Below are 24,485 nucleotides of genomic sequence, written 5' to 3'. Positions count from 1 at the left end.
AAACCGGCACAGAGAGAGGCTCAGACCCTAAAGGGCCAGGCAGGGACTCAAGACCGGTTCGCACGCCGGTTCACACACGCTGGGCCCGACCTTGCCCTGGGGAGAGAGGACGCCACGGAGGGTCACACGTGGAGGTTGTGAGGCACCCAGGTTTTATTGTGGCAGAGAAGTCCGGAAGTGGGGGGGTGGGGAGGGGAATGTGTTTGCAGGCCACGCCTTTCTGGGGAGGGGCCTGTTCCGCAGAAGGGCGGAGCTACATCCAGAGGCGGTGAGCGTTGCGACCGGCCGGGGGTCCCGACTGGGTATCCAGGGGCGGGGCTCCCCCTCTGAGGGGTAGGTGTCGAGACCGTGGAGTGCAACTTCGGGGCGTGGCCTAAGAGGGCCAACCATCCAGGGGCGGGCCCTAGCTAGGCCCAGGGGCGGGGCCACACCAGCCGGTTGCGCTGCACGCCGCGCTCAGAACTGGAGGGGGCGGTGTCGCGCTGTAGGAGGGAAGGCAGGTTGAGGACTCCGTGGGCGGGAACAGAGCCGAAAAGGGAAACCCCAAGCTCGAGGGGTGGGGGTTTGTCGCCTGTCCTCAGAAGGCACGGCCTGTTCTTTGGCAGCGGGGCCACGACGGAGGGGACGGGCCCGGTATGTTGGCTGCGGTTACCGGTCAGTTTCCTGCGAAGCTCGGGTGCAACTGTTTAGAGAGGCTCGAGGGGGCGCCCCTCGGGGGTGAGTGCACTGGACAGGTCCCGGCTGAGCTTGCGGTCCGCGTCGGACTGCAGTTCGGACGCGCGTCTCCGAGCGTTCTGCTGCGAGACCCACCGACGGCAGCTCAGACGCCGCTCCATGAAGGGCGAACTTCTGCCCCACATGCCCAAGTGGTTTAAGTAGTTCAGCACTCCTGGGGGCCGGGGGCTGGTGAGCGGCTGAACTCCGAGCCCCGCCGCAGGCCCCGCGCCACCCCTCGAGGCGGCCTCCCCTCCGGTCCGCCCTTATCCGGCCCCAGGCCCTGCCCCGAGTTCTCTCCCGGGCCCCGACCCCTGCCCTACCGAGGCACCGCCCCTTTCTCCCGAGGTCCCGCCCTCACCGGCCAACAGCATCAAGGCGCCGGCGCCCCAGCACAGGTAGGTGGTCACCAGGTAGGATACCTGTGGCCTCGGGTGTAGCGTCTCACAGTTGACTACAAAGAGCGTCAGACTGAGAACGATCAGGAACCCTGCACTGGGGTGGGGCCGGAGAGACGGGCACAAAGGCTGGACAGGAACCCCAGGAAACCCCCATAAAGAGAAGAGAGACAGAGACAGCCTCTCCCCTCCCACCCTCCGTGACAAGCAGGTGTGTGTGCATACACAGGCACACAAACTCCTGTGCAGACACAAAGACACCCGGAGAGAAGCAGAAAGAAAAAGAGGGAAGCAGGAAGGGGAGACAGATGCCCCCGACACTCACCCCGACTGAGAAATTTAAAAATAGAGCTGAAAGAGTGGGGCAGAGATCCCAAGAGACGTTCAAAGACAGAGTCAGCAGGACAGAAATCTTGAGATACACCTCCCCAAAGCCAAAAAGAGAGTCCTGGGGCAAGACACTGGGGGTATCTTCCCTTCCCCCAGGCCAACACTTACCAGTGCTGAAGCTGAGAAAACTGAAGACAAGGTCGATCTTAGTAAGGCGTCGGAAGACTGGCCGGAAGGAGAGGCACATGAAGGGGAGGAGGATGAGACACAGGGTCAGGGCCAGCATCATGAAGCCCATGCTCATATGGATGAGAACTGGAGGCAGAGGAAATGCTGCAGTCATCCCCAGATGCTCTCCAAGGTCACCCTCCAAACTCACCCTACCGACAGCCCATGGGCAGCCCAACATACACCCCCAAAGTTTGGCTGCAGACAACCTCAACATCACCCCACTTCCACCACCAAAGTCCCTTCTAAGAAATCCTAAAATCTCTCTCTCTCAGAGTCACCCCCAGGCACCTGTAAAGTCAAAATCATCCCCAATGGTACCCTCAAAGTTGTCCCAATCACCCCCACCTACTCCAAAGTCCACCCTCATAATCAACCCCACCCATGCTTCCAAGGTGACCCCACAGATGACCCTTAAGCCATCCCCACTCACATCCTCAAAGTCACCCCACAGAATCATCTCAATCTTTTCTAGAGTCATCCCCACAGACACCTCCAAAGTCATCCCACTCATACTCCCAGAAGGCATCCCACAGCACCTCACAGTAATGCCCTCAGTATCACACCCAGACACCCCCAATAGCACCCTCAAAATTGTCCAAGACACTTTAGCTCCCCTGGTCTCCAAAGACACCCTGCTTCTGCTCAGGCGTCTCCCATTCACATCCCAAGGTCCTCTAGTGATCCCATTTTTACACCCAGAACCTCCCCCCATTATCACCCCCATTCACACCAAAGAGCCCTCCCACAGACATTCTCCAAATCACCCACCTCGATCCCCAGAGCGTACACACTCTGATGTACACACAAGAAAAACTTCCAGATACTTGAAAACCACAGAACCACACTCAGTTTCAGTGAATATTTATCCAATGTACATTTCAGAACAAGAGTTTTGGCCCCTTCTGAGAATTACATCTCTTTTTAGCCCTTCTCTACATTGCCTACTTTTGAACAGTGCAAGACTGTCTCAGCCAAATGAGCTAAGACTCCATCCGCTTTGTTTCTGGCAAACTGCATATCTCTAACACATAATCAGAAAGCAAAAGCTGGGACATATATACAGAATAGCAATAGTGCTCTGGGGATCAATCACATAATCCTGGTTGAGGGATTCTCATGACATACCCTGCTTTCTGGGGGCCACCAAAATAGTCATATGACTCCACCTGAGTCAATCACAGTGCCCCATACCCCAGACCACGGTGATTGGCCCAAAGATGGGCATATGACCAAAATCAACCAGTCAAGCTCTGCCCTGGGACTTTCTCTGACTGAAGCTGCCAAGAGCTCTCGTTCCTCTAGTCAGGAGGTTTATGAGCTTGGAGCTTCCTGGCCTTGGACCTAGCCTCATGGGGGATAGGAGATCTGATAGGGTAAAACTAAGAAAGGAAAGCAGACGAGAGGAGAAAGAGAGTTGAGATGACATTCAAGTCCCTGGCTCTTGTCAACCCAGAGATGAGCCCACTTTGTGGTTTGGTCAGAAGTAGACATTTGTGGCTTACCTCTCCGACTCACCCTCCTGCCTGTTCCCCACTCTCAGCCCCAGTTATAAGCTAATCAGTGCATTGCATCGCTCTGGCCGCTATACTTGGTTTGAGGTGCTCATGTGACCCAGCCACACAAGACTTTTGCAGGAACGTTTTGTGTTCTTTTTCCTGCCAGGCTTGAGCCCACATTGTTAGCAGTTCTGCCAGATGTTTGTCTTCTCTCAGATCCATTGCCCATGCCTCCCTATTCTGTGTTGCAAAGACTACATTCCCCAACCTCCTTTGATCACTGGCTTATCAGTACGTTTGGCTAATGGGAGGCATTGGCAGAAGACTGGCTCTGGAAGACGAGAACAACCCAGTGTATTTATTTCCCTCCCCCCAACCCCCACCTCAGCTGGTGTCTTTAGCAGTAGATTCTTTTTTTTTTTTTTTTCTGTGATTCTAGCCACCTCTAAGCAAATAGCACTACGAGTCTATGCCTTCCCGATGGCTCCAGCTTCCAGGCTCTGGTAATACCACCTCTTTTCTTTGTTCTTCTGGGCTAAAGGGTGTAGCAGCTTCTTGAGTTGCTAATCTCTGCTTTGCCTCACCATTACCTACTCAGCTTCTCAGCTATTCTGTTACCCATGAAATCAATCCCCTATATTTACTACCCTCTAAAGCACCTAGAATGATTTATTTTCCTAACTAGATCCTGACCTGCCACTAGGGGGAGCCTTGAGAATGAAGCCAATCCAAGTAGCCAAGAAACAGACAGATAGTAATGTGTCTGATACTATCACTTGGACTCTTGAATTCAGCCATGCCTGAAAGCATTCCTACTCCCACTCTTTTTCATTTGGGTGAGACCATAAGTTCCTTCACTCAAGCTACTTCACGTTAGAGCTTCTGTTACTTGTGATCCAAAGACTCCTAATTCAAATCCCTTCCATAAGTTGGCAAGGAGTGCAGGATTCAGTGCTGCCTACATACCACCCACTAAAATCACAAACTCTAACCCACACACACACACACACACACACACAATTGAATGTTCATCAACAATCTAGAGGGAGAAGAACTCCTCAAGCTGAGAAGCAATTGGTAAAGTCACAGAGGCAAAGCCGGATAAATAAGAACATAAAAATTCTGAATTTCTACACCTTAACAAAAGACCCTCATAACCTGTATGTTGTGTCTTTATGCCAACCATAAAGCATTGTACATTCTGTGCGTTCAGTAAATGCTGGTTTACTTTTACATTTTTTTTTCAACGTTTTTTATTTATTTTTGGGACAGAGAGAGACAGCGCATGAACGGGGGAGGGGCAGAGAGAAAGGGAGACAGAGAATCGGAAGCAGGCTCCAGGCTCTGAGCCATCAGCCCAGAGCCGGACGCGGGGCTCGAACTCACGGACCGCGAGATCGTGACCTGGCTGAAGTCGGACGCTTAACTAACTGAGCCACCCATGCGCCCTGATTTTATTTTCTTAATGTATGGTTGGATTCAGTTCGCTAATATGTTGTTGGGAATTTCTGCATCTATGTTCATCAGATATTGTCCTGCAGGTTCTCTTTTACTGTGGTGTCTTTTTTTTTTATTTTTTAAATTCTTTTTCAACGTTTATTTATTTTTTTGGGGACAGAGAGAGACAGAGCATGAGCGGGGGAGGGGCAGAGAGAGAGGGAGACACAGAATCGGAAACAAGCTCCAGGCTCTGAGCCATCAGCCCAGAGCCTGACGCGGGGCTCGAACCCACGGACCGTGAGATCGTGACCTGGCTGAAGTCGGGCGCTTAACCGACTGCGCCACCCAGGCGCCCCTGGTTTACTTTTAAAAAGAGAACTATAGGGGCGCCTGGGTGGCTCAGTCGGTTGAGTGCCGACTTCGGCTCAAGTGATGATCTCACGGTCTGAGTTCAAGCCCCGCGTCGGGCTCCGTGCTGTCAGCTCGGAGCCTGGAGCCTGCTTCCGATTCTGTGTCTCCCTCTCTCTCTGCCCCTCCCCCGTTCATGCTCTGTCTCTCTCTGTCCCAAAAATAACTAAACGTTGAAAAAAAAATTTTTTAATAAATAAATAAAAATAAAAAGAGAACTATAATACTGCCTTGTGTGCTTTTTTAGTGATAAACATACACAGTATATACAGAGACATGCTTCTGTGTGTGTGTGTATGTATGTGTTTGTATATGTTTATATGGTCATACCGTTTAAGAATAGCCATTTTCTCATATGTGTAGAAAATATAACTGGAGGAACACATAAGAGCTTAAAAATTGCTTAGTAGCAGGGCCCTGGGTGGCTCAGTAGATTAAGTGACTGACTTTGTCTCAGATCATGACCTCGAGGTTCCTCTGTTCAAGCTCTGTGTCAGGGTCTGTGCTGACAGCTTGGAGCCTGGAGCCTGCTTGGGATTATGTATCTCCCTCTCTCTCTCCTCCCCTCCCGTGCTCACACTCTGTCATTCTCTCTCTCTAAATAAGCATTTAAAAAAAAATTTTTTTTAATGGCTTAGTAGCATCAGTCACCCCCCAGGAAGGGGAATGGGTGGGATGGGAGACAGAAATGTAAGGGAGACTCTTGCACTTGTTAAAGTGCTGAACCATATAAATATATTCCTCGTTCAAATAAAATAAAAGTAACTTAAATCTTAAAGATGGGGCGCCTGGGTGGCACAGTCGGTTAAGCATCCGACTTCAGCCAGGTCACGATCTCACGGTCGGTGAGTTCGAGCCCCGCGTCAGGCTCTGGGCTGATGGCTCGGAGCCTGGAGCCTGTTTCCGATTCTGTGTCTCCCTCTCTCTCTGCCCCTCCCCCGTTCATGCTCTGTCTCTCTCTGTCCCAAAAATAAATAAATGTTGAAAAAAAATTAAAAATAAATAAAAGAAAGAAAAAAATTTAAATCACACAAAGTTAACATTTAGGAACAAATGGGAAATGTAATGAACGTTCACCTCTCTTTTTTGTCTTCCCAGCACCTTTGGAAACCAGTCCACGTTTGGGGAATTTTCCCCAATGTGTGCATCCACACTTTCCAGTAAGGAAACCAGCCTCCCTTAAGGCGAAGACCTCGGCACGTGACCAGGATCCACCAATAAAGAAGAGCCACGCTAGACTTGGAATTCACAGCCAGAGGTAGGCATGGACTCTCTTCTGGTAGGTGTGGCCACTGCTACCTCCAGAGTCCCAGGGCATCCGAGAAAGAGGTTCCCCAGTGGAGTCCAGGTCTAGAGAGCAAGCTGTAGTATGAATGCCCAGCCAGCCAGTCCTCCAGGGAATTTTTTGGGCATGCTCCCGATCACTTGGCCCCTGGAGCCCAATTCTCTGGCCACACAGAGATTCTTCAAACTCCCGCAACATTGTTTGTAAATCCATTTCCTGCTTACACCAGGTTTAATTGGCTTCTGTTGCTTGTCATGAGAATCCTGACATATCAAAGCCTTACAAAGTCTCCTCAGCCCTTCAGAAACCCTGCTATTCCAGTCTTGGGCGTCTACCCCAGGATAAGTTTGCTCCATTGATGTATCATAAATATGGAAGAAAGTTGTCCACCCAGCATCCATTCCCATTCTTCTGTCAACAGCAACTTGACTTTGTTCAGAGGAACTCTGTGCCCACCCTCTGTCCTTGTGCTTTCGGACAGAAATGACCCCTCCATTGACTCTTAAGAAAAGTGTGTGATCCAGACCCAGCCAATCTCAGCATGACATCTTCCTGTTCAGTGTGGGTGGGTGCGGGAGGAGGGAGAATCCCAGGGAAGTAAATCTGATCCCATCAGAGCTCATCCTGAGATCTTTGCTTGAGGGCTACAGAAGACAACTTGCTCTCCTTTCCCCACGGTCGTTCACAGAAAGGACAGAATCTGGGTACTGCTGATGCCCCATGACCACAGCTTGCCTGAGGGCCCCACACAGAGGAAGCCTTCATAGACAGATTCCCTATTGACCGGCTTTGAGCACCTGGATCCAGCAGTACCTGAACTCGATAGATCTATGCCTCTGGACTTTACCATAACTTGAAACCATATTTGTCTTGCTTACACCGACTTGAGTTTGGGAGGTATACAAGAAAGAGATATTGAAAATAAATAAATAAGATTAATACCACACAGTGTTCTGGAAGTTTCATAAACTTATTTGAGATCTGAAGCGAAGATAGGTGCATTGGCTGAAAAATGAATTCCCTAGGAGAATAATAACCCACCAGGGTGGCACTTAATATGTGCCAGGCGCTGTTCTAATTCCCCTACATGTTTTAACTTGCTAATTCTTCCAACAGCCCGTGAATAGGGATTACTACCACTACCATTTTATTTTATTTTTTTAATTTTTTAACGTTTATTTATTTTTGACACAGAGAGAGACAGAGCATGAACAGGGGAGGGGCAGAGAGAGAGGGAGACACAGAATCGGAAACGGGCTCCAGGCTCTGAGCAGTCAGCCCAGAGCCCGACGCGGGGCTCAAACCCACGGACCGTGAGACCGTGACCTGAGCTGAAGTCGGACGCTTAACCGACTGGGCCACCCAGGTGCCCCACCACTACCATTTTAGAAATGAGGAAACTGAGGCACAGAGAAGTGAGAGAATGTGCCTAAGATCACCCAGCAACCAAATGGTTGAGCCAGGATCCAAACCCAGGCACTCTGGCTCCAGGTTCTGGACTGCCTCCTGTTGCAATGCTCAAAAGCACTGGAAACACACACAGAGACATAAGATAAAGCAAAATGTTTCCGAAGGAGCTGGAAATTTCCTTTTTTTAAAAAAATCATCTTTTGGGGGCACCTGGGTGGCTCAGTCGGTTAAGCGTCTGACTTCGGCTCAGGTCATGATCTCGCAGTTCGTGAGTTCGAGTCCCGCGTCGGGCTCTGTGCTGACCGCTCAGAGCCTGGAGCCTGTTTCAGATTCTGTGTCTCCCTCTCTCTGACCCTCCCCCGTTCATGCTCTGTCTCTCTCTGTCTCAAAAATAAATAAATGTTAAAAAAAATTTTTTTTTAAATCATCTTTTTAAAGGAACTATTTTCGGGGCATCTGGGTGGCTCAGTGGTTGAGTGTCTGACTTCAGCTCAGGTCATGTTGTCGTGGTTTGTGAGTTCGAGCCCCACATCAGGTTCACTGCTGTTAGCACGGAGCCCGCTTCGGATCCTCTGTCCCCCACGCTCTCTCTGCCCCTCCCCCACTTGCGCTCCCTCTCTCAAAAGTAAACAATACGTTTAAAAAAACCTATTTTAAAAAGCGAGGGAGAAAATGATGGTGACTTTAACATCTAATCGTGAGGCAGATTGGTTTCCGGTGAATTGTAATGCTCTTCCCATGAGCTGTGACAGTCCTGTTTCCCTGTCTCCTCAAAAGCCATGTATAACTCCAGGAGACTTCTCCACAAGTCCCTTCAGAGAATCTCCAGAGACCCTTCTGAGAATTCTAAATATTTATCCCCAAGAACATGCAAAGAACTTCCCCCAGAGATTCCCACCCCTGATAATTTCCCAAGATGCCCCACTTCGAGTGCCCCATAGTCTGTCCAGCCTCCTACTGACCGGTGACTTGGCCCAGGCTGACACACTTGTACTTCCTGCAGTCTGTCCAGAAGCCCAGGTAGCCAGTGTAAGAGCCCTGCAAGTATGCCAGACGTCCATCCACCACGCTGAGCATCATCAGGGCTGCGAGGATGCTGAAGACCAGAGACCAGCCCCGCAGGATGAACTTGCGGTCCTCCTCCCAGGAAGAGACCATGTCCGCTGGGAAAGAGTAGAGTTCCTCGGGTCCACATCCACCTGCCCCACACTGCAGCCAGCCACAGCCACGTCTCCACCTCCACCCAGACCCCAGTCCCAACCCCATCCCCATCTCTGATCCCAAATGCACCCTCACTCCCATCTCTAACCCTGACGTCCAGCCCAGCCTTCGCCCACAACCCCATTCGGAGCCCAAACCTACTTGTTTTGTCTCCACCCCCATCCTCCAGTCCCTGTTCCCCAAACCCCAGCTCCATCTCTGCCCTTGACCTCAACTGCTTCTCTAGACCCCTGTCACAAATCCCCATCCGGGACACGGACAACTGCGACGCGGGTTCCACAGTGTGCTCATGAGGCCAAGACCCGTGGTGCCAGCAGAACGAAATGCCAATGGCGTGCCCTGCGTTCACCAAGCCCCCTGTGATCCTACCAGACTTCCCAACTGGCAGGGAAATCCTGTCCCTCCCACTACTCACTTACCTCCAGCCACACGAGACTTCACAGGGTTCCTCTCACACCGCGAGCTTTCCTACGTCAGCAATTCAAAAAGCAGTCCAGGCTGCTCCTTCTGCCTGGGGCACCCTTCTCCCACCTGTGCCCAGACTGCCTTGGCCACCCTTTAGATCTCACCTCCCATGTCACTCCACTCACATCTCCCATCCTGAGCCTCCCAGCCCAGCCCAACTTCAATTCTTGGCAAGGTCGCCCACCAAGTGCTCCCTTATCAGTGCAACACGCAAGTCTCCTTCACTGGCATCCCTTATCTCACTACTTTTTCCCTACCCATCTTACCGAACAGACCCCCTTGAGGGTAGAGAACAGATCTCTTCTTTTTCCCACTGCACCTCCATCACCTGGTACAGAGCCTTTGCTGGTTGTTAAAGTAAAAAGGCAACAATTGAGGGGCACCTGGGTGACTCGGTTGGTTAAGCGTCCCACTCTTTTTTTTTTTTTAATTTATTTGAATGTTTATTATTTTTGAAGGAGACAGAGAGACAGAGCATGAGCAGGGGAGGAGCACAAAGGGAGACACAGAATCCAAAGTGGGTTCCAGGCTCTGAGCTGTAAGCACAGAGCCTGACGCGGGACTCAAACTCACAAAGCAGGAGATCGTGACCTGAACCGAAGTCGGACGCTTAACCGACCGAACCACCCAGGCGCCCCAAGCATCCCATTCTTGATTTCAGCTCAGGTCATGATCACTGTTCGTGGGTTCAAGCCCCGCATCAGGCTCAGCGCTGCTGGTGCGGAGCCTGCTTGGGATTCTCTCTCTCTCCCTCTCTCTCTGCCCCTCCCCCTCCTCAAAAATGAAAATAAATCAACATTTTTTAAAATGGTAATGATTGAATGCATGGGTGTATGAACTGGTAGACACATCCATGGTTATCTATGTATAGTAATTCCTTCCTGTCCTGTGGCATCTCTCAATCCTCTCAATTTGGGTTTCAGAGAAACCCAAATTTTCAGAGAAGGTTGGGTCTAGGACTCAGGCACGAGCTTTGGAGGATGGAGAAAGTGTCTTTGAGAGTCAAAACCAGTATCTGTGAAGTGCAAAAAATTCAACAGCTTTCTATTACAATGGGTTCTTGATGCTTTTACACTTCGTCTTTATGACAATCCTGTGAATTATCATTATCTCCTTTGACAGTTGAGGAGTTGGATGGATATTTGTGGAATTAAAGACATAAAAGTTTGTGGGTTTCCTTTTTTCTTTTTTCTTTTCTTTTCCTTTCTTTCTTTTTTATTTGTTTGCTTGTTTGTTTGTTTCTCAAAAGTCTACCACACGAGCCAAGAGAAAGGATGGAGAGAACGCAAGCCTGGATTGGAGGTCTTTGAGGTCAGAGAAGAGGTCCCTGAGGTCTCAGGAAAAGGTGAAGAAAGACAGAGACAGTGGAGAGAGATACTGAACTTGAAAAGGGAATAAAAGGAGGAAATCAATTCAGGAAAGGCCCTGGGAGTGGGGTGGGGTAGGGGCAGGTAGAAGGAGGGAATTATAAATTCAGATCTCAGGCCTTCCAGAAACTGTAAGAACTGATCTCAGAATGCTGGTGCCCCAGTGCTGGTTCAGCCCCGCCCAACCCTGGCCCTATTCTGGCCCCTCTCTGACCCTGCGCTTTCTCTACCCTTATCATTCTCTCCCCCTCTCCCCCACCTTTGCCCAGTCCTGACATCTCTCAGACCCAGCCATGACCTCTTCTTGACCCAATCCTGACCCTGCCCATACCTCACATGGAACCCACTCTGACCCAGCCCCAGCCCCCATGTCACTCACACAGGGTAGAGCATGAGTCCATGGGCAATGTCCCAACCGCCTGGAATCTCTCCAACTGTCATGGAACCTCCCCCCCAACCCCAGATGCAGGCCAGACTGAAGCCCTGAGGCCTGCCTGTGGACAGCAGGAGAGACCAGAGAACACAGAAGAAGGGTCAGAGAGATCCAAACCGCCAAGGGCCAAGCCTGAACCTGGGAGGGAGACCAACAGACTTCCAGGTGGCCATGGAGGTGCCTGGAAAGAGGGGCTAAAAGCAGTTGGTGACTGTTTAGTGCATCTGGGGACTGGTCTTACGCTGCATCCCCACATGTCCCAGAGGCCCCAGTCTGGACCCCAGAGCACCCAGCCAGGTTTCCTTCCAGGAGCTCCCAGTAATACTCAAAATGAGACCGAAGTCTCTCCACCAATTACTTACAGGCCCCAGGTCAGAATCCAAGACTCTCAGCCCATTATCAACAGTGGCCGGGTCAGCATCCAAGAGCCCCCGCCCATTATCCATAATCGCCGGGTCAGCATCCAAGAGCCCCCGCTCATTATCCATAATCGCCGGGCCAGCATCCAAGGGCCCCCACCCATTATCAACAGTCACCGGGTCAGCATCCAAGAACCCTTGTCCATTATCCACAATCGCCGGGTCAGCATCCAAGACCCTCCACTAGTCCACAGTCGCTGGGCCAGTATCCAAGATGCGCCACCCATTATCAACAGTTGCTGGGTCAGTACTGAGGACACGCCATCCACTGTGAGCGGTCATCGGCTCAGCATCCAAGATACACCGTCAGTTGCCTACAGTCACCGTTTGAAGACCCAAGATGTTCCACCAATTCTCCAAACTCGCCACTTCAGCATCCAAAACTCTCTATTACTTCCTCACGTCTCCCTGAACAATGTAGAGTCCCTTAACTACAATAGTAGTCAAGTCCGTAGCCAAGACCACCTTCCAACAAGTCAGAGTCCTTGTTTGAGTACTCAATGCCTCACATTGCCAATCCGGGCCAAAGTCGATGTCCCCCCTTCAATTACTCACAGCCCCACGGCCAGCGTCAAAAGCACTGATTCAATCATCTGGACCACCCAGGAGAGTTTCAAAGACTCTATGGACAGCTCCCTATACAACCCAAGTGCTCTAGACAACAATATCCAGAGCATACAATCAAGCAGATCTGCTGAGATGGATTCTGGCGGGTGAGAGGCAGGGGTCCAGGCAGTGGGCCAGGTTCTGGGCTAGGATTCTGGGGGAGAGGCAGTAGTCAAAGGTCAGCGACCAGAAGCAAAGCCAGTCTACTGGAAACTAGAGGTTGGACCCAAGTGAGGCTGACCCTGGGTAGGGCATAACATAAAGACTGGACCTGTAATTCAACCTAGGAACTGAACTTGGGGGTGGCAGGGTCTGGAAGTTAGATCTGGAGGCAAGGGAGCCTAGAGGCTAAACATCTAGAGGCAGGACCTGAAGGGTACAGGCCAGGGAGAATGGACGTAGAGAAGATAGTCTGAAGGCTACACTGGGTGGGTCATGGTCTGGTCTGGCAGTTGGACTGGGGTGGCTGGGCTGGGTGGCTGGACTCAGTGCTGACCCTGGTGACGGGCGATCTCCTACAGGTGTCAGAGAAGGAGTAAATGCAGCTATTCACAGCTGCCCATGGGCTGGCGGCTGCTGCATGGAGCCAAGAAGATCAGCCGTCAGGTGAGCCTGGCACTGAGCCTGGCTGGCATGGTGATCATCGGTCTCATCACCCTGGGCCAGCCCTGGATCCACTTCCAGGTTCCATTGACACCCCCTGGGGATCCTGATGGCCCCTTGACCATCCCCATCAACACCATCTTCTTTGTGCAGTGCCCTGACATCTCCTGCCTTCATGAGTACGACCAGAATGCTTGTAAGGCCTGCCCTATACTCACCCTTCCTGGGACTCATCTCTCTTCTTTGTCCCAGGGACCCTTCTCTGCCTTCTCTAGGATGGTCTTCACTGCCCAGGGTTAGTCTTCCCGTCTCTGGGATAGTTCTCACTACCCCCGGATAGTCATCCCTTCCTCCAGATGGTCCTCATTGCCCCAGGATCATCCCCACTGCCCTATGCTCACCTTCAATTATGTGATACCCATCCCCACAGTCCTCTTAACCCTAGGATCTTACACATTATCCTGAGACTTTTTCACCCCAAGGAATCTTTCCTCATCACACAGAACTGGTTCCTCAATTCCCACCCTCCTTCTCACTGCCCAAGACACTGTTCTCACTGACCCAGAGGTGTGCCCTCAATGCTAAAGGCATCTGCCTTAATATCCCTTCTCTACAGCCCAATTTCAATTTTCTTAAAACGAGAAAGAAAAATTTGCAAGGGAGAGAGTTCAGGAATACTCCCAGCCTCATGGGGGACCCTGTCCCCCATGCTCAGTCGGAGGGCCTCTTGGTGTTCTGATTTTCTTCCTTCCCCAGATTTGTTGGACTTTGCCTGGGCCTTTCTCATCCTCACCAGTATTGCCGGCTTCTGCCTCTGCATCATGCTCATAAACATCATCTTCTTCACCAGCTCCAACTTACCTGTGCTGGACTTCTCCAACGTCATCATCAGCATCCTGACAGGCATGGCAGAGAGATTTATCCCTCAGGAACCAAGGCGAGGAGTACCTTGCCCAGTGCCCATGATGATATCCAACCCCCTCCCCACCACATTCCAACACCATCCTCATCCTCACGTACATTGCCCATCCCAGTTCTATCTCCCTCCAAATCTCTGACCAATCCCAATAAAAAATATGAACTTCCAACAACCCAACCTCATCTCCAGCCCCAATACCAGCCTCCAGTTCACCTGCCACCTCTCCACATCCCCACCCCCCGTTCCCATTTTATCTCTTTCCCATCTCCAAACCATCCCCACTACCATCCCCAACCCCTTTCCAAATCTCAGCACTCATTCCAAATCCAACCCAACTCTATCACCTGTGAACCTCACTTTCAAACTCAACCAAAACCCGTCCCCCACCTCACCCTCTGTCCTCACCACTCAAACTTCAACCTCTACCCAATACCCATTTCCAGTTCTGACCCAGCCCAAATCCTTTCTCCCCCCCACCCCCTGCCCCCTGTCCCCGGCTCTGTGATTTTGTTCAAGTTACTTAATCTTTCTGAGCCTACAGTTTTCTGTAGGGTGGGGGTGAAATTTCCTATCACGTGGAGATGTAGTGAGGGTTGGATTAGAAAATGTTGGCACCTGATGGAGCTATTTAACCTTGCACAGTTCCTTACCACGATAATCCTTCCACTTGACCCAAATGTCTCAAAATTGATATGCTAATTCTAATTGATTAGAATTAGTCTAGTTTTCAATTTGCATTGCCAAATCACACTTTTTAGAAAAGGAGCTGGGTTGGCACATTAATTTGGAAGTGAAGGATATTACGTTCCTATCATTTGTAATGATTGACCACAGCTTTTAGTTTTATCAGGAAAACATTTTTGGACAATGATAGCAAAGTCAAGAGTAGGAAACATTCAACTTCCTATTTCCTTGTTTGCAAATAGTATTTATCCAATTTGTCTGGTAGCTCTTCCCAATTGTTTACATATAAGGTACAAAGGGTAGAAAACACCTCAGTTTTATGTCATCTAATATAAGACATTTTTCTACAAAAAAAAAAAATCTGCTCAGTCTTTTTAATTAAATGAGAAACACCTCTTATATTATTTTTCAACAACATAAAGAAAAAATGACCCAGGTCTTCACTACCTGAATTTTTTTTAGGTTGAAATATGCAGAATGAGTGGGTTCCTAGTCTACTTCTTCAGAAGCCCAAAATTAAAGACCCAATACAATAATAATCATCATCATCATCTCAATTCTTGTGGGCTCACTGTGTGCCAGGAATTGTGCCAATCTCAACAACTCCTCACGACAGCCCAAGGAGATGAGGGATAATCATAAGATTATGCCCATTTTACATATGAAGGAAGTGAGGCTCAGAGAGATGGAGTAGTTACCCTAAGGTGGGAGGGAGAGGCAAGACAAGAGCTCTGTTCTGGTTGGCCGCAAAGCCTATGGTTTTAGACACAACCCAATGGTCCCAACGTGCTCTACCATGACATTATCAAGAGCCTGTTTTCCTGCCTGCGCACAGAGGTTCAGGGTGGCAAAAGAAACTGGGAGAATATTGAGCAAGAGCCAGGCAGCCATACAACTATGGGCAGGGGTCTGCACACACCTGATGCCCAGCTTCCTAACACCTGTACTCATGCAGGGGCCAGCATGATACTGGGCATCCTGTTCTACCTGATGCAGGCCCATGAGTACCTGCAGGAAGGCATGACCTACACTCTGGGGCTCAGCTTCTACCTGGCGTGGACCGGCATCTTTCTCTTCCTGATGAGTGGTCTGGGCTGGGCTGGGCTGGGGTTGGGCTTGGGCATGGGTCTTCAGGGATATGGATAGGGACTGAGTGGGACAGAGTTTGGGATGAGGATGGGTTGTGGACAGGGCTGGACAAGCTGGGATTGAGGTGGGAGAGGAGGGTGGGGTTGGGCATAGGGCTGGATGAGGGGATGGGGTTGGGTTTGGGTTGGGAAATGGATTGGGGACAGGGTAGGGGTGTGATTGGGCTTGGGAAAAGAATCAGGATCTGGAGTGGGCTATGAATGCTGCACCTCACCCCCTCTGCTCTCTTCCTTCCTTCTTCAGGTTTCCTTTCCTATCTGAACTGCATGAACTTCTGGCCCATCCTGGTGCTCCAGGCCATCTGGACTTGATGGCGCTCCAGGACGCAGGAATGACCCCACCGCTGGCCTGCTCCCACAGCTCCCTGCCAAGCACTTGACAACCCTACTCTCTAGTCCCCCACCCCCACTGAGAGTCTTGCCCTTTTCGGTCCCCTCTTAATCCCCCCACTCAGATTAATAATTTAAATAATCTGTACCTTTTGCCCAGAATATTCTCGTAGCTCAGTACCTTCTAAGTGTTCTGTGGAAATGCCAACTCTCACGGGGGCCATCCCTTGGGCCCTCTGGGGTAGAGGGACAGGTGAGGGAAGCGATTCAGAGGAAAGAGAGGCAAGGCACAAGGTCAACAAAGAGGCTGTGCCAATGGTTCCTGGCATACATACAAATGGTGTCAATCAATATTTGTTGAATAGCTGATTCTCTCCAAGCCCTTAGGGCTTCATCTTTTACTTCCCAGACCCCCAATAATGTGCCCCTCCTGAGGTAAATTCTCCCTGCACCCACACCTCACCTCCTGCCCTTACCAGCAGCCCCTGTCATCACTTCCTCTTTCTTCTCGCCAAACTCCTCCAACACAGGGCTGTTCTTTTTAAAAATTGTCTATCTATCTATCCATCCATCCATCCATCCATCCATCCATCCATCCATTTTTAAGGCTGTTCCATGTAGCATATTTTTGCTATCAGAGTCATTTGTTGAACAGGGCACGGTTGAAACTCAAGTACAAATTTATCTCACTACCTGGGTCCCCCTACAGGCCCTTGACCTGGGGGGGTCCCCTCTACCTCCCTTTCACACAGTGGTTAAGCTGGAAGGATTGAGTCTAGGCTCTGCCACCTACTAGCTCCGTGACCTGTGTCCAGGCATTGACCCGTCTGGGTCTCAGTTTCCTCATCTGTAAAATGGGGGTAATGATAGTACTTCAATCTAGATAGAGCTTAACATAACACCTAGTCTGTGCTCTTTAAGGGTTGCTAAAATAATCCGCTTCTCTCCCACAAAAGGCTCTCAAATTTGTTCATCTTTAATGAAAATAAGCTGCAACTATATGCCAGAGACTGGATCTATAGCAGTGATCAAACTAGACACACATCCTTGTTTTTATGGCTTCACATTTCCGCAGGGAGGCAAAACAGATATGTTAGGGGTAAGGGGCTCTATGCCAAGGTAATATCTGAGCAGAGACATGACTGAAGAGAGGAGAGCCATGGGGATAGGTTGGGGGAAAGGATTCCCGGCAGAGGGAACAGCAAAAGTTCTGAGGTACAAACGTCTCTGGCAGGTTCCAGGAAGATTAGGGAAGCCAATTACTAGTGTACCCTGAGCAAGGGAGAGGGAGACAGGGACAGAGGGGGAACAGGGGCTAGGTCCCTCCGGGCCTTTTGGGCCACAGTGAAGACTTTGCTTTTTACTCTGGGTGAGGCAAAAGCCAGTGAAGAAAGGTCTCCTTTTCTTAATATAAGGATATGTTCCTTTTACATCAGACTATAAGCTTCGTGGGAGGTGTCTCCTCACCGGAAGAAGACAACCCAAATGACCAGCTAAACAATGTGTGTTCCACTCACAGAAGGGAATATTTGGCCCCCGTTTAAGGAATGAGGTCACTCTGTACTGATCCGGGGGAGACTATTTAGGGGACAAACTGGAATGAAAAAAAAAAATCGCTACCCATAACATGTGTGCGTATACAGCCATAAAATAAAAAGTCCACACCACACTGTTGACAGTGGCGACTCTGGTGAGTGGGTTTGAAGTAGAGGAGTTTCCTTTTTTATCTCTGAAAAGAATGTTTCCAATCAAGTCAGCTGAAAGACACTCCTTAGAGCTTGAACCCTCCCTACCAAGAATCCAAGCCCCCAGGTCTTAAACCATCTAAACTGGGGGGTGGAGGGAGCACTTCCGGCCCTCACACAGCCCAGGAGTCCTGGCCCCCATCCTCCTCCTCCCTTAGATCCAGAAGCCCAGCCTTTCGCCCGGGCGTCCAGGCACCGACCCCTCCTCTTGCTGCGCGGAACGAGCCTCTCATTCTGCGCCACGCTAGCGCTACCCCAGAACGCCCCCGGTCGATCTCGGCACTGGCCCCGCCTCCCATTCCTGCCTGCGGACTCAGTCTGGGTCGGCCCCGCCCCTTCCAGCCAAAGCTCGCGCCACTGCCGCGCTGGCAATTCCAGGGGCCTCCCTTTCTGGCTCTGTCCCGGCTCGGGGTCCTTCCCCTTTGCCGCCCGCCTTTGGTGCTGTCCTCAGAGTTGCCTGACGCTCATGAGAGGACAACGGGCCCTGATATTCCCCTGCTTTTTTTTTCTCCGCCTCTAGGGACAACATTGTATCGTCTGTTTAGGAAGATTTTTGGAGGGAACAGGCATTATTCGCTTCCCCAAGCACCAAAGCTGGATTTCCGGCCCCGGCGCGTGTGTTGAACGCCTCGGGGCGGAGCCCGGGCAGGGGCTTGTGGCGGGCCTTACGAGCGGCGCGCACTATAAAGCGGGACGCGAAGTCGCCCGCGCACGCTTTGAAGAGAGTGAGGGTCGGGTGAGCTGTTTTTGTCTTATGGCTCTTTTCCGTCTGCGCGGCCGGGCGTTGGGGTCTGGGTCGCTCCTGTCGTGAGGTGCCCGGGGCTGCGGCGGGGCGGCCACGTTGTCGCGTGGAAGGGGTCAGGCCCTTGTGAGACCCCAGCGCGCGCTCCGAGGCGAGCCTGGGGATCTTGGCGGGGTGGGCAGTGGCGTCCGAAGAGGCTGGCGGCCCTTTAGGGGCCCTCAGGGTGGGGAGGACTCCTGCCCCCGGAGCGAATGAGGGTTTTCAAGGCCAGCGCTCCTTGGCCCCGCAGCCGGGCTGCGCCATTTCTGTTTCCCACGTCGCAGAATTCCGCCATTTTGTCCGTTTTTCTTGGGGACGGGAGGGGGGGGGGCGCGTGTGACCCTGAGTTTTTCTTGCTGAGGTTTTCCACTTCTGTGCTGGCTACATGAGCTTCCCTTAGGAAGTCGCTGTTTTTTTCCATTCCACGTGGCTGGCATTTTATGCAACCTGCAATAAAGATATGGGGGAGGTAGAGGCAGGATCTCAGGGTTTACCAAGAGCTAAAGGGAGTGTGGAGTCTCTAGATGAATTACGGGGTTTCTGAGAGCCACATGGGTGCGGTCTTAGGAGACAGCAAGTGGGGCCTTTAGCCTCAGGAATCATTCGGACACGGTCCCTCCAAATACCAGAGTTTTGTATTCACCCCATGCACGAGTTTCGGGAAACGTTACTTCTGAGCTAATTGGTCCTTAATTCAGGTCTTGGACCTCCGTTTCCCCATCGCCGAGGAAGCCCGGCCCTGGGGCAGCTAGCTGATTTTCTATGTCCCTACCGAGACCCAGCAAAAATCCTCCCTGAGTTTCTCACTTCAGGCAGCCACCTGAAAATCTGTCGAACTTCATCCCAAGTGTTGCCCTGTCACAAGTGGAAGGATTTTTTTTTTTCCTCCATCACTGGCGCGCCCTCTTTGTGCCATTTTCCAATGTATTCCTTTCTCATTCCCTTTTTTTTTACTTGTTAAAATCCTCACACGTGCGGGGAAATACACATAAGTTTAGCATTTTGCCATGCTTGCTTTATTTCTGCCTGGTGTTCTGAAAGCACGTTTTTAATTTCATCAGAAATAATGGGGTCTCCTGTGTGCTTTGTGTCTGTGGTTCCTGAGCCCTCTCCAAAATGTCTTCCTCTGGTCTGTTCCAAAATGGTTGCAGAAAAGGGTCTCTGCTCGTCGAGAGTGCTGCTTCTATGTTAGGGTTGGGTTTTTTTCCCCCTAGGAGAGCTCCCTCCTTCTGCCACCCCAGTAGGTTCTTCAAGGGATTTGCACCTTAGCAGCTTTCACTGTCAAGGGTTAGTAGCAGGTGTAGCCAGTGCCAAAAGTCTGTAAAATTAGGCAAGGGGAGGTAGACACTGGGTTTTCTCCACGTAGGGGGTTTGACGACAGTCCCCTCGTGGACCGGTGACACTGGGGAGGTGGGGTCACCTGGGGTCTGCACAGGAAGAATTGTGGACTTTGATGCCCTGGTGGATTTTGTGCTTCCCAGGCTCTAAGTGCAGTTAGTTGGGCCTCTCTGTTCCTGAAGGTGAGTGGCCTTGGGGACCTGGGCTCCTGTGATGTCCGGCACTGGGCTCTGATCACCCCTGAGGATTCAGTGCGCCACAGGACCTTTGACACCTGGGGATCTGAGGAGCCCTGGTTTTGATGTCTCTGGACCCTCCCAGACTGTCTGTTCAAGTCCTTCCTGTGTTACAGGTGTGTCTTCAAGCAGGGGGACCGGCCACTAACATCCCCTCTCAGTGACAACTCTTGCTTCCGCCCGCCCCCCCTCATCTAAAATAACCTTACCCTGTTTGGGATGACTTCACATCAGATAGCTCTGGGACCTAATTTATGTGCCAGCATTTGTGCTGGAGATTTACATGCAAATCCCTGTTCATTTATAGCAGTGGAAATCCAGCCAGAATGGGGCCGGGTCCAAATCCCAGCTCTGCTGTTCATGGGCTCAGAGAGCTGGTCTCCTGAGCCTCAGTTTCTATATCCGTAGAGCAGGCACAGCACAGCCAGCAGCACATGGGCCCGAATCGTCTGCACGGTTGGGGGTGGGTGGTGGTGGTATTTCCCACCTAAAGGTAAGGGTTGGACAAGATGGAGAATACACGGATTGTGGCAGGAAAAACTGAACATGTATTTGGGTTTCAAGGAAACGACCGATCAAAGCTGATTTTCAAAGTCAGCAGAAGAAAAGAAACAAGCTGTCAGCACTTCTCACTGTTCACACTGAGGGGTTTGTAGATTGAACTTGGACTGCCGTCCTTGGATGGATACACTGATACAGTTAGTAAAGTTACCCTCCAGTTTACACACTAACCATTGTTTAAAGTGACCCTTTATCTAGAGAATGTTGCACAAATGTTGCAAAGAGCCCAGTCATAAAATGGGCACGGGACCTGTTGTCTGAAAAGAAGCCAGTGTTCTCTGATCTGGGGCGATTTGTCCCTGGTCCTTGGATGTCGGGAGTGGACGGAACGATGGCCGTGGTGCAGTAGGATGCAGGCATGTTCTCTGGGAGAGCTCAGGGGTGTCCGCTCTCGCCAGCCCTTTGGGGGGAGAAGCTCCTTTCCATGTTGGGGGGGGGGGTGCTCAGTCTGAGGGCCTGTGCTCTTCACCTGAGGCGTCCTCTGCGGAGCTCTGAATGTTTGCTGCAGCGGAGAGGGCGTTTCCGGGAAGATGGGGTAGGAAGTTGCTGTTTGTGGAGGGACGTGTGAGGGGAGAGCAGAGCTGGAGGCTCTGGGAGGCAGCTAGGGAAGACAGACCTGGGGTGCAGGCTGAGCAGGTGTGGGGGTGTCTTCAGTGGGGCACTGCTTTGAGCTGGGCGGGGTGGGGGTTGGTGGTGCCAAAGTCAGTTGTGGCGGATCATTACAAGGTGACGGCCAAGGATAAGCCACAGTGAGGCTTGGTCAAGGGGCATCAAAAGACACGTGATCAGGGCTTCTTGGCACCCCAGTGGCCGGGTATTGTGGTCATTTGTCCTGCCTGGGTGAGCTCTCGTCTGTCCTCCCCCTTAGGACTGGAGCCAAGTGGCTCTGTGACCTGAGTGGGGAGGGCAAGGGCACCAGGGCCCCCATGATGTCCAGCACTGGGCTCTGACCTCCCTTGAGGACATGGTGCCCCCCCCCCCCCCGGGACCTTTGACACCCAGGGGGTCTGAGGGGCCCCACTCTGGGGACAGAGGGCTGGGGGCCGTGGTTGCCTGTGTCCTGCTGACCAGCTCTTCCCCTCCGGCTCCTTCCTGTCTGCAGGTGGTTCCTCCAGAGTCAAACAGCGCCGCTGTCCCTGTCCTTGGTAAGAACAGAAGAGGCTCCTTACTGGCCGTACCATAGCAATAAATCTATCGTGAAATATGCAGATTATGGTAATAATACAAAAGCAAATGCCGAGTGGTTGCCCAGAGCTGGGCCCCGTGCTAAGCACTGGATGAAGTGTGGGGCGGTGAGGGGGAGGACACAGGAGAGATGGCAGCGACCCTGTCAGCGCTCCTGAAGGGGCTGGCTTGGGACCCCCATGATGTCTAGCACTGGGCTCTGACCTCCCCTGAGGACATGGTGCCCCCCAGGACCTTTGACACCCGGGGATCTGAGGGGTCCCGGTAGGGGGGAGGTGCTGGGGGCTGTGGCTCTTTTCCCACCTGACGGCCTCTCCCCTTCCCTGAAGCTCCTGCCCAGCAGCACCCCTCCTGGCTTCCTGCTGCTCCTTGCAGGGGACAGCCATCGTCATGGCCGAGCGAGCACTGGCCCCCACCCAGATGGGGCGGGGGGACCGTTACTACACGTACACCGAGCTCCTGGCCATCTCGCGGCGCTTCAAGCAGAACCCCAACGAGCTCATGATCACCTGGATCCTGCGAGTGTATGACCAGGGGGGCCCGGCCCTGTCCCTGAACTCTGGAGAGCTGGCGCTCCTGGGTGACCTGACTGGCGATGCCATCTTCAACTACCACTGCAAGACGCTGCGGGGTGGCTGCCAGACGCTGCTCACCTGGCTGCTGCTGGCCTGGCGCCAGCGCTGGGAGTCCTTCCTGCACTTTGAGGCCACTGAGCTCCCCTTCCGCCCCTGGACCACCATGGAGGAGGGCATCCAGCTGGTGCGCGAGCTGGGCATGCTCGACTGGATCTACCACGAGCCGCCCTCACCCCCCGCGCCCGAGCAGGGGCCCTGGCCGGCGCCCGAGGACGTGCCCTTCACGCAGGGCCTCCAGCGGCGCCTGCTGACGGCCGCGCCCTCCGAGCTGCGGCTCTCGCTGGTCAGCCTGCTGGTCAAGGGCATGACGGTGCTGGAGGCGGTGATGGAGATCCAGACCATCGCCGACGTGGGCCTGCTGTGGCGCCAGAGCCAGCCGGGCCGCGCCAAGCTCATGTTGGGGCCCAACCCGACGCGCAAGGACCTCACGGGCTGGCTGCTGAGCCATGGCGTCCCCAAGGAGAGGGTGGACAAGCAGCCCACCAAGGTCCTCCTGGAGCTCTACATCAAGGAGGCCAAGCGCAGCCGCGGCCACCCTGCCTACGTGCTGGGGGACGAGCAGCCCCCGCCTCCCCCCTACTCAGACCAGGCCTGTGGGGAGGAGCCGCCCGCACCCGTGCGCCATGACTAGGCCCCCCCCCCCCCCCCCCGGGCACAGTCTCCCCGCTGCTACTCTGCGGGGTGGGGTGGTGCTGGGTTCCAGGAGAGACAGAGTCCATGCCTCCTGAGCACCCCCAGGGGGGACTGAGGGGTGGTCCGTTTGCCCTTCTCCAGACTCGCAGGCCTCTCTGAGTGCTTGAGGTGCCCTGGCTCCCTACCGGTGTCACCAGCCAGAGTGGTGGAGGGAAGCAAGCCGGCCAGTAGCCCTTGGGTGCCTGTGCCCCCATCCCCAGGGGCACATCCCATTACATTTCAGTCTGTTACACTTCAGGCCCATTGGCATGGTGGGCGGGCACCCCCACCCTGCCCCACCGGCCCCCAAAGCACTACAGGCCAAGTGGGATCTCCGCACAGCCCACAACTTGAAAGCACCTTGAAGTTTGTACCCTTTTTCTTAAGCTATTTTTAAACGCAATGTTTTTACCTAATAATTTAAGCATGTACAACACTTTGGTTTTCCGGGTGCTTCTTTCTGACTTGGAATGATTCTCTCTTGAGTGTGTGTGCGTGTGCGCATGCAATGCCTGCCTTCTAAAGTGGACTTTTGCTGTTGGCTCACCTCTGCTTTCTAGTTGGATGTGTGGCATCTGGGCCGGGTCTGTCACACCTGGGTTGAAAGTGTTGGGGCCAAGAATCACAGCTCCATGGGGACAGACCACCCAGATGGTCAGCACTAGGCACAGGGCACTCATTGAATATGCGTGTCGCTGTGTCTGAGCTGCCCTAACGGACAGGGTTTGTGGTGTGGTCCTGGTGTGAGATTGCATCCGGAACCGTCTCGGGGCAAGGGCAGGGGTCACGCAGAGGAGCCCCCATCTTTCCACAGGCCATCTCAGTATGCTGAAGGCTGGGCTCCTGTCATCCTGCTGGAGCCACTTAAAGAACCTGCGAGTTCTTTGGGTCAATGTAAGCAAGAAAGTGCCCGCCTCTCCAGGGATACATGAAGGCCTTCTGAGGTGTCCTTATGGATGGGTCTGTTGGTGGTCTCAACATAAAGGACAGGGGGTTCTCCGGCTTTTCCAAGCTGTGCAGACAGGGCTGCTGACCCCAGTCCAACCTTGCCCAGCCCTTTCTGTACCCTCCGCCCAAGGTCGAGGGGCTTGCACCTTATTCCCCCTGGGGGGGGGGGGGAGGTTTGGGGTCCCGTGGCTAGGAGTAGCTTCTTGCTATGAGCACCTGCCTCCCACCTGTAATCACCTGCATCCCAGGCTCCCCACTGGTGGTGCTGGTGGGTTCACACAGACCACCTGATGTAGGCATGCTCATCAGTGTGACACGTGGGTTATGGCCTTTGAGGGGATTGGTGTCTGGGCCCAGGCCACCCAGGGGGAGGCAGCCCCCAGATTTGGCCACCCAGTGCTTGCCACGTGGTGGAGAGAGTGACGTCTCCCCTCCCGGGTTGAGAGGTTAAGTGCAGGGGCACCGGAACGGGCCTGG

The 24,485-nt window shown here is 52.6% G+C and overlaps 2 protein-coding genes and 3 non-coding genes across 19 annotated transcripts; 4 read left to right on the top strand and 1 right to left on the bottom strand.

The window, feature by feature from the left end:
- Positions 1–610: 610 nt before the first annotated feature.
- Positions 611–11,420, bottom strand: LOC106989425 (uncharacterized). Of its 9 annotated transcripts, none has more exons than XM_053210998.1 (7): positions 11,145–11,420; positions 9,665–9,743; positions 9,353–9,401; positions 8,675–8,875; positions 1,611–1,757; positions 1,076–1,168; positions 611–794 (listed from the first exon to the last, which is right to left on the bottom strand). In XM_053210998.1, the coding sequence occupies exons 1-7, from the start codon at positions 11,204–11,206 to the stop codon at positions 649–651; spliced, it is 777 nt and encodes a 258-aa protein (XP_053066973.1). In that variant the 5' UTR covers positions 11,207–11,420; the 3' UTR covers positions 611–648. The 9 variants fall into 9 exon arrangements, 8 of the variants coding, with proteins under 8 accessions (XP_053066973.1, XP_053066972.1, XP_053066969.1 ...); XM_053210997.1 differs by having other exon boundaries at positions 611–797; positions 11,145–11,419; XM_053210994.1 differs by having other exon boundaries at positions 611–889; positions 11,145–11,415.
- Positions 11,179–23,496, top strand: LOC106989424 (Friend virus susceptibility protein 1-like). 7 transcript variants are annotated; one of them, XR_008293764.1, is made up of 7 exons: positions 11,182–12,330; positions 12,745–13,022; positions 13,583–13,729; positions 15,385–15,516; positions 15,822–17,006; positions 17,344–17,409; positions 18,173–18,222. XR_008293764.1 is itself a non-coding variant. In XM_053210960.1 (6 exons), exons 1-6 carry the CDS (start codon positions 16,887–16,889, stop codon positions 23,017–23,019), a joined length of 1,482 nt encoding a protein of 493 aa, XP_053066935.1. In that variant the 5' UTR covers positions 16,538–16,886; the 3' UTR covers positions 23,020–23,496. The 7 variants fall into 7 exon arrangements, 5 of the variants coding, with proteins under 5 accessions (XP_014943395.2, XP_053066934.1, XP_053066935.1 ...); XR_008293763.1 differs by lacking the exon at positions 18,173–18,222 and having other exon boundaries at positions 17,344–18,165; XM_053210960.1 differs by lacking the exons at positions 11,182–12,330; positions 12,745–13,022; positions 13,583–13,729; positions 15,385–15,516 and adding exons at positions 19,574–19,673; positions 21,671–21,713; positions 22,083–23,496 and having other exon boundaries at positions 16,538–17,006; positions 18,173–18,388.
- Positions 19,974–20,064, top strand: LOC113593487 (small nucleolar RNA SNORD88). The gene has a single exon (XR_003413663.1). It is a non-coding gene; the product is annotated as a small nucleolar RNA SNORD88 (small nucleolar RNA).
- Positions 21,487–21,586, top strand: LOC113593488 (small nucleolar RNA SNORD88). Its single transcript, XR_003413664.2, has one exon. It is a non-coding gene; the product is annotated as a small nucleolar RNA SNORD88 (small nucleolar RNA).
- On the top strand, positions 21,925–22,015 carry LOC113593486 (small nucleolar RNA SNORD88). The gene has a single exon (XR_003413662.1). It is a non-coding gene; the product is annotated as a small nucleolar RNA SNORD88 (small nucleolar RNA).
- Positions 23,497–24,485: the final 989 nt, after the last annotated feature.

The sequence above is a fragment of the Acinonyx jubatus genome, chromosome E2 (genome assembly GCF_027475565.1).
Source record: "Acinonyx jubatus isolate Ajub_Pintada_27869175 chromosome E2, VMU_Ajub_asm_v1.0, whole genome shotgun sequence".
NCBI lineage: Eukaryota > Metazoa > Chordata > Mammalia > Carnivora > Felidae > Acinonyx > Acinonyx jubatus.
This window is presented reverse-complemented; position numbering and strand designations above follow the sequence as displayed.

Coding starts and splice junctions, on each gene's coding strand:
- LOC106989425 (XM_053210993.1), bottom strand. CDS start 11,206: ATGACAGTTGGAGAGATTCCAGGCGGTTGGGACATTGCCCATGGACTC. Junction 1,758..8,674: donor CAGCCTGGGCCAAGTCACCG/GTCAGTAGGAGG, acceptor CTCTGCCTCCAG/TTCTCATCCATATGAGCATG. Junction 1,205..1,610: donor TTTTCTCAGCTTCAGCACTG/GTAAGTGTTGGC, acceptor ACCCCAGTGCAG/GGTTCCTGATCGTTCTCAGT.
- LOC106989424 (XM_053210960.1), top strand. CDS start 16,887: ATGAAAATAAGCTGCAACTATATGCCAGAGACTGGATCTATAGCAGTG. Junction 17,410..18,172: donor CAAATGACCAGCTAAACAAT/GTGTGTTCCACT, acceptor CTCCGCCTCTAG/GGACAACATTGTATCGTCTG. Junction 19,674..21,670: donor TCCCTCCTTCTGCCACCCCA/GTAGGTTCTTCA, acceptor TCCTGTCTGCAG/GTGGTTCCTCCAGAGTCAAA.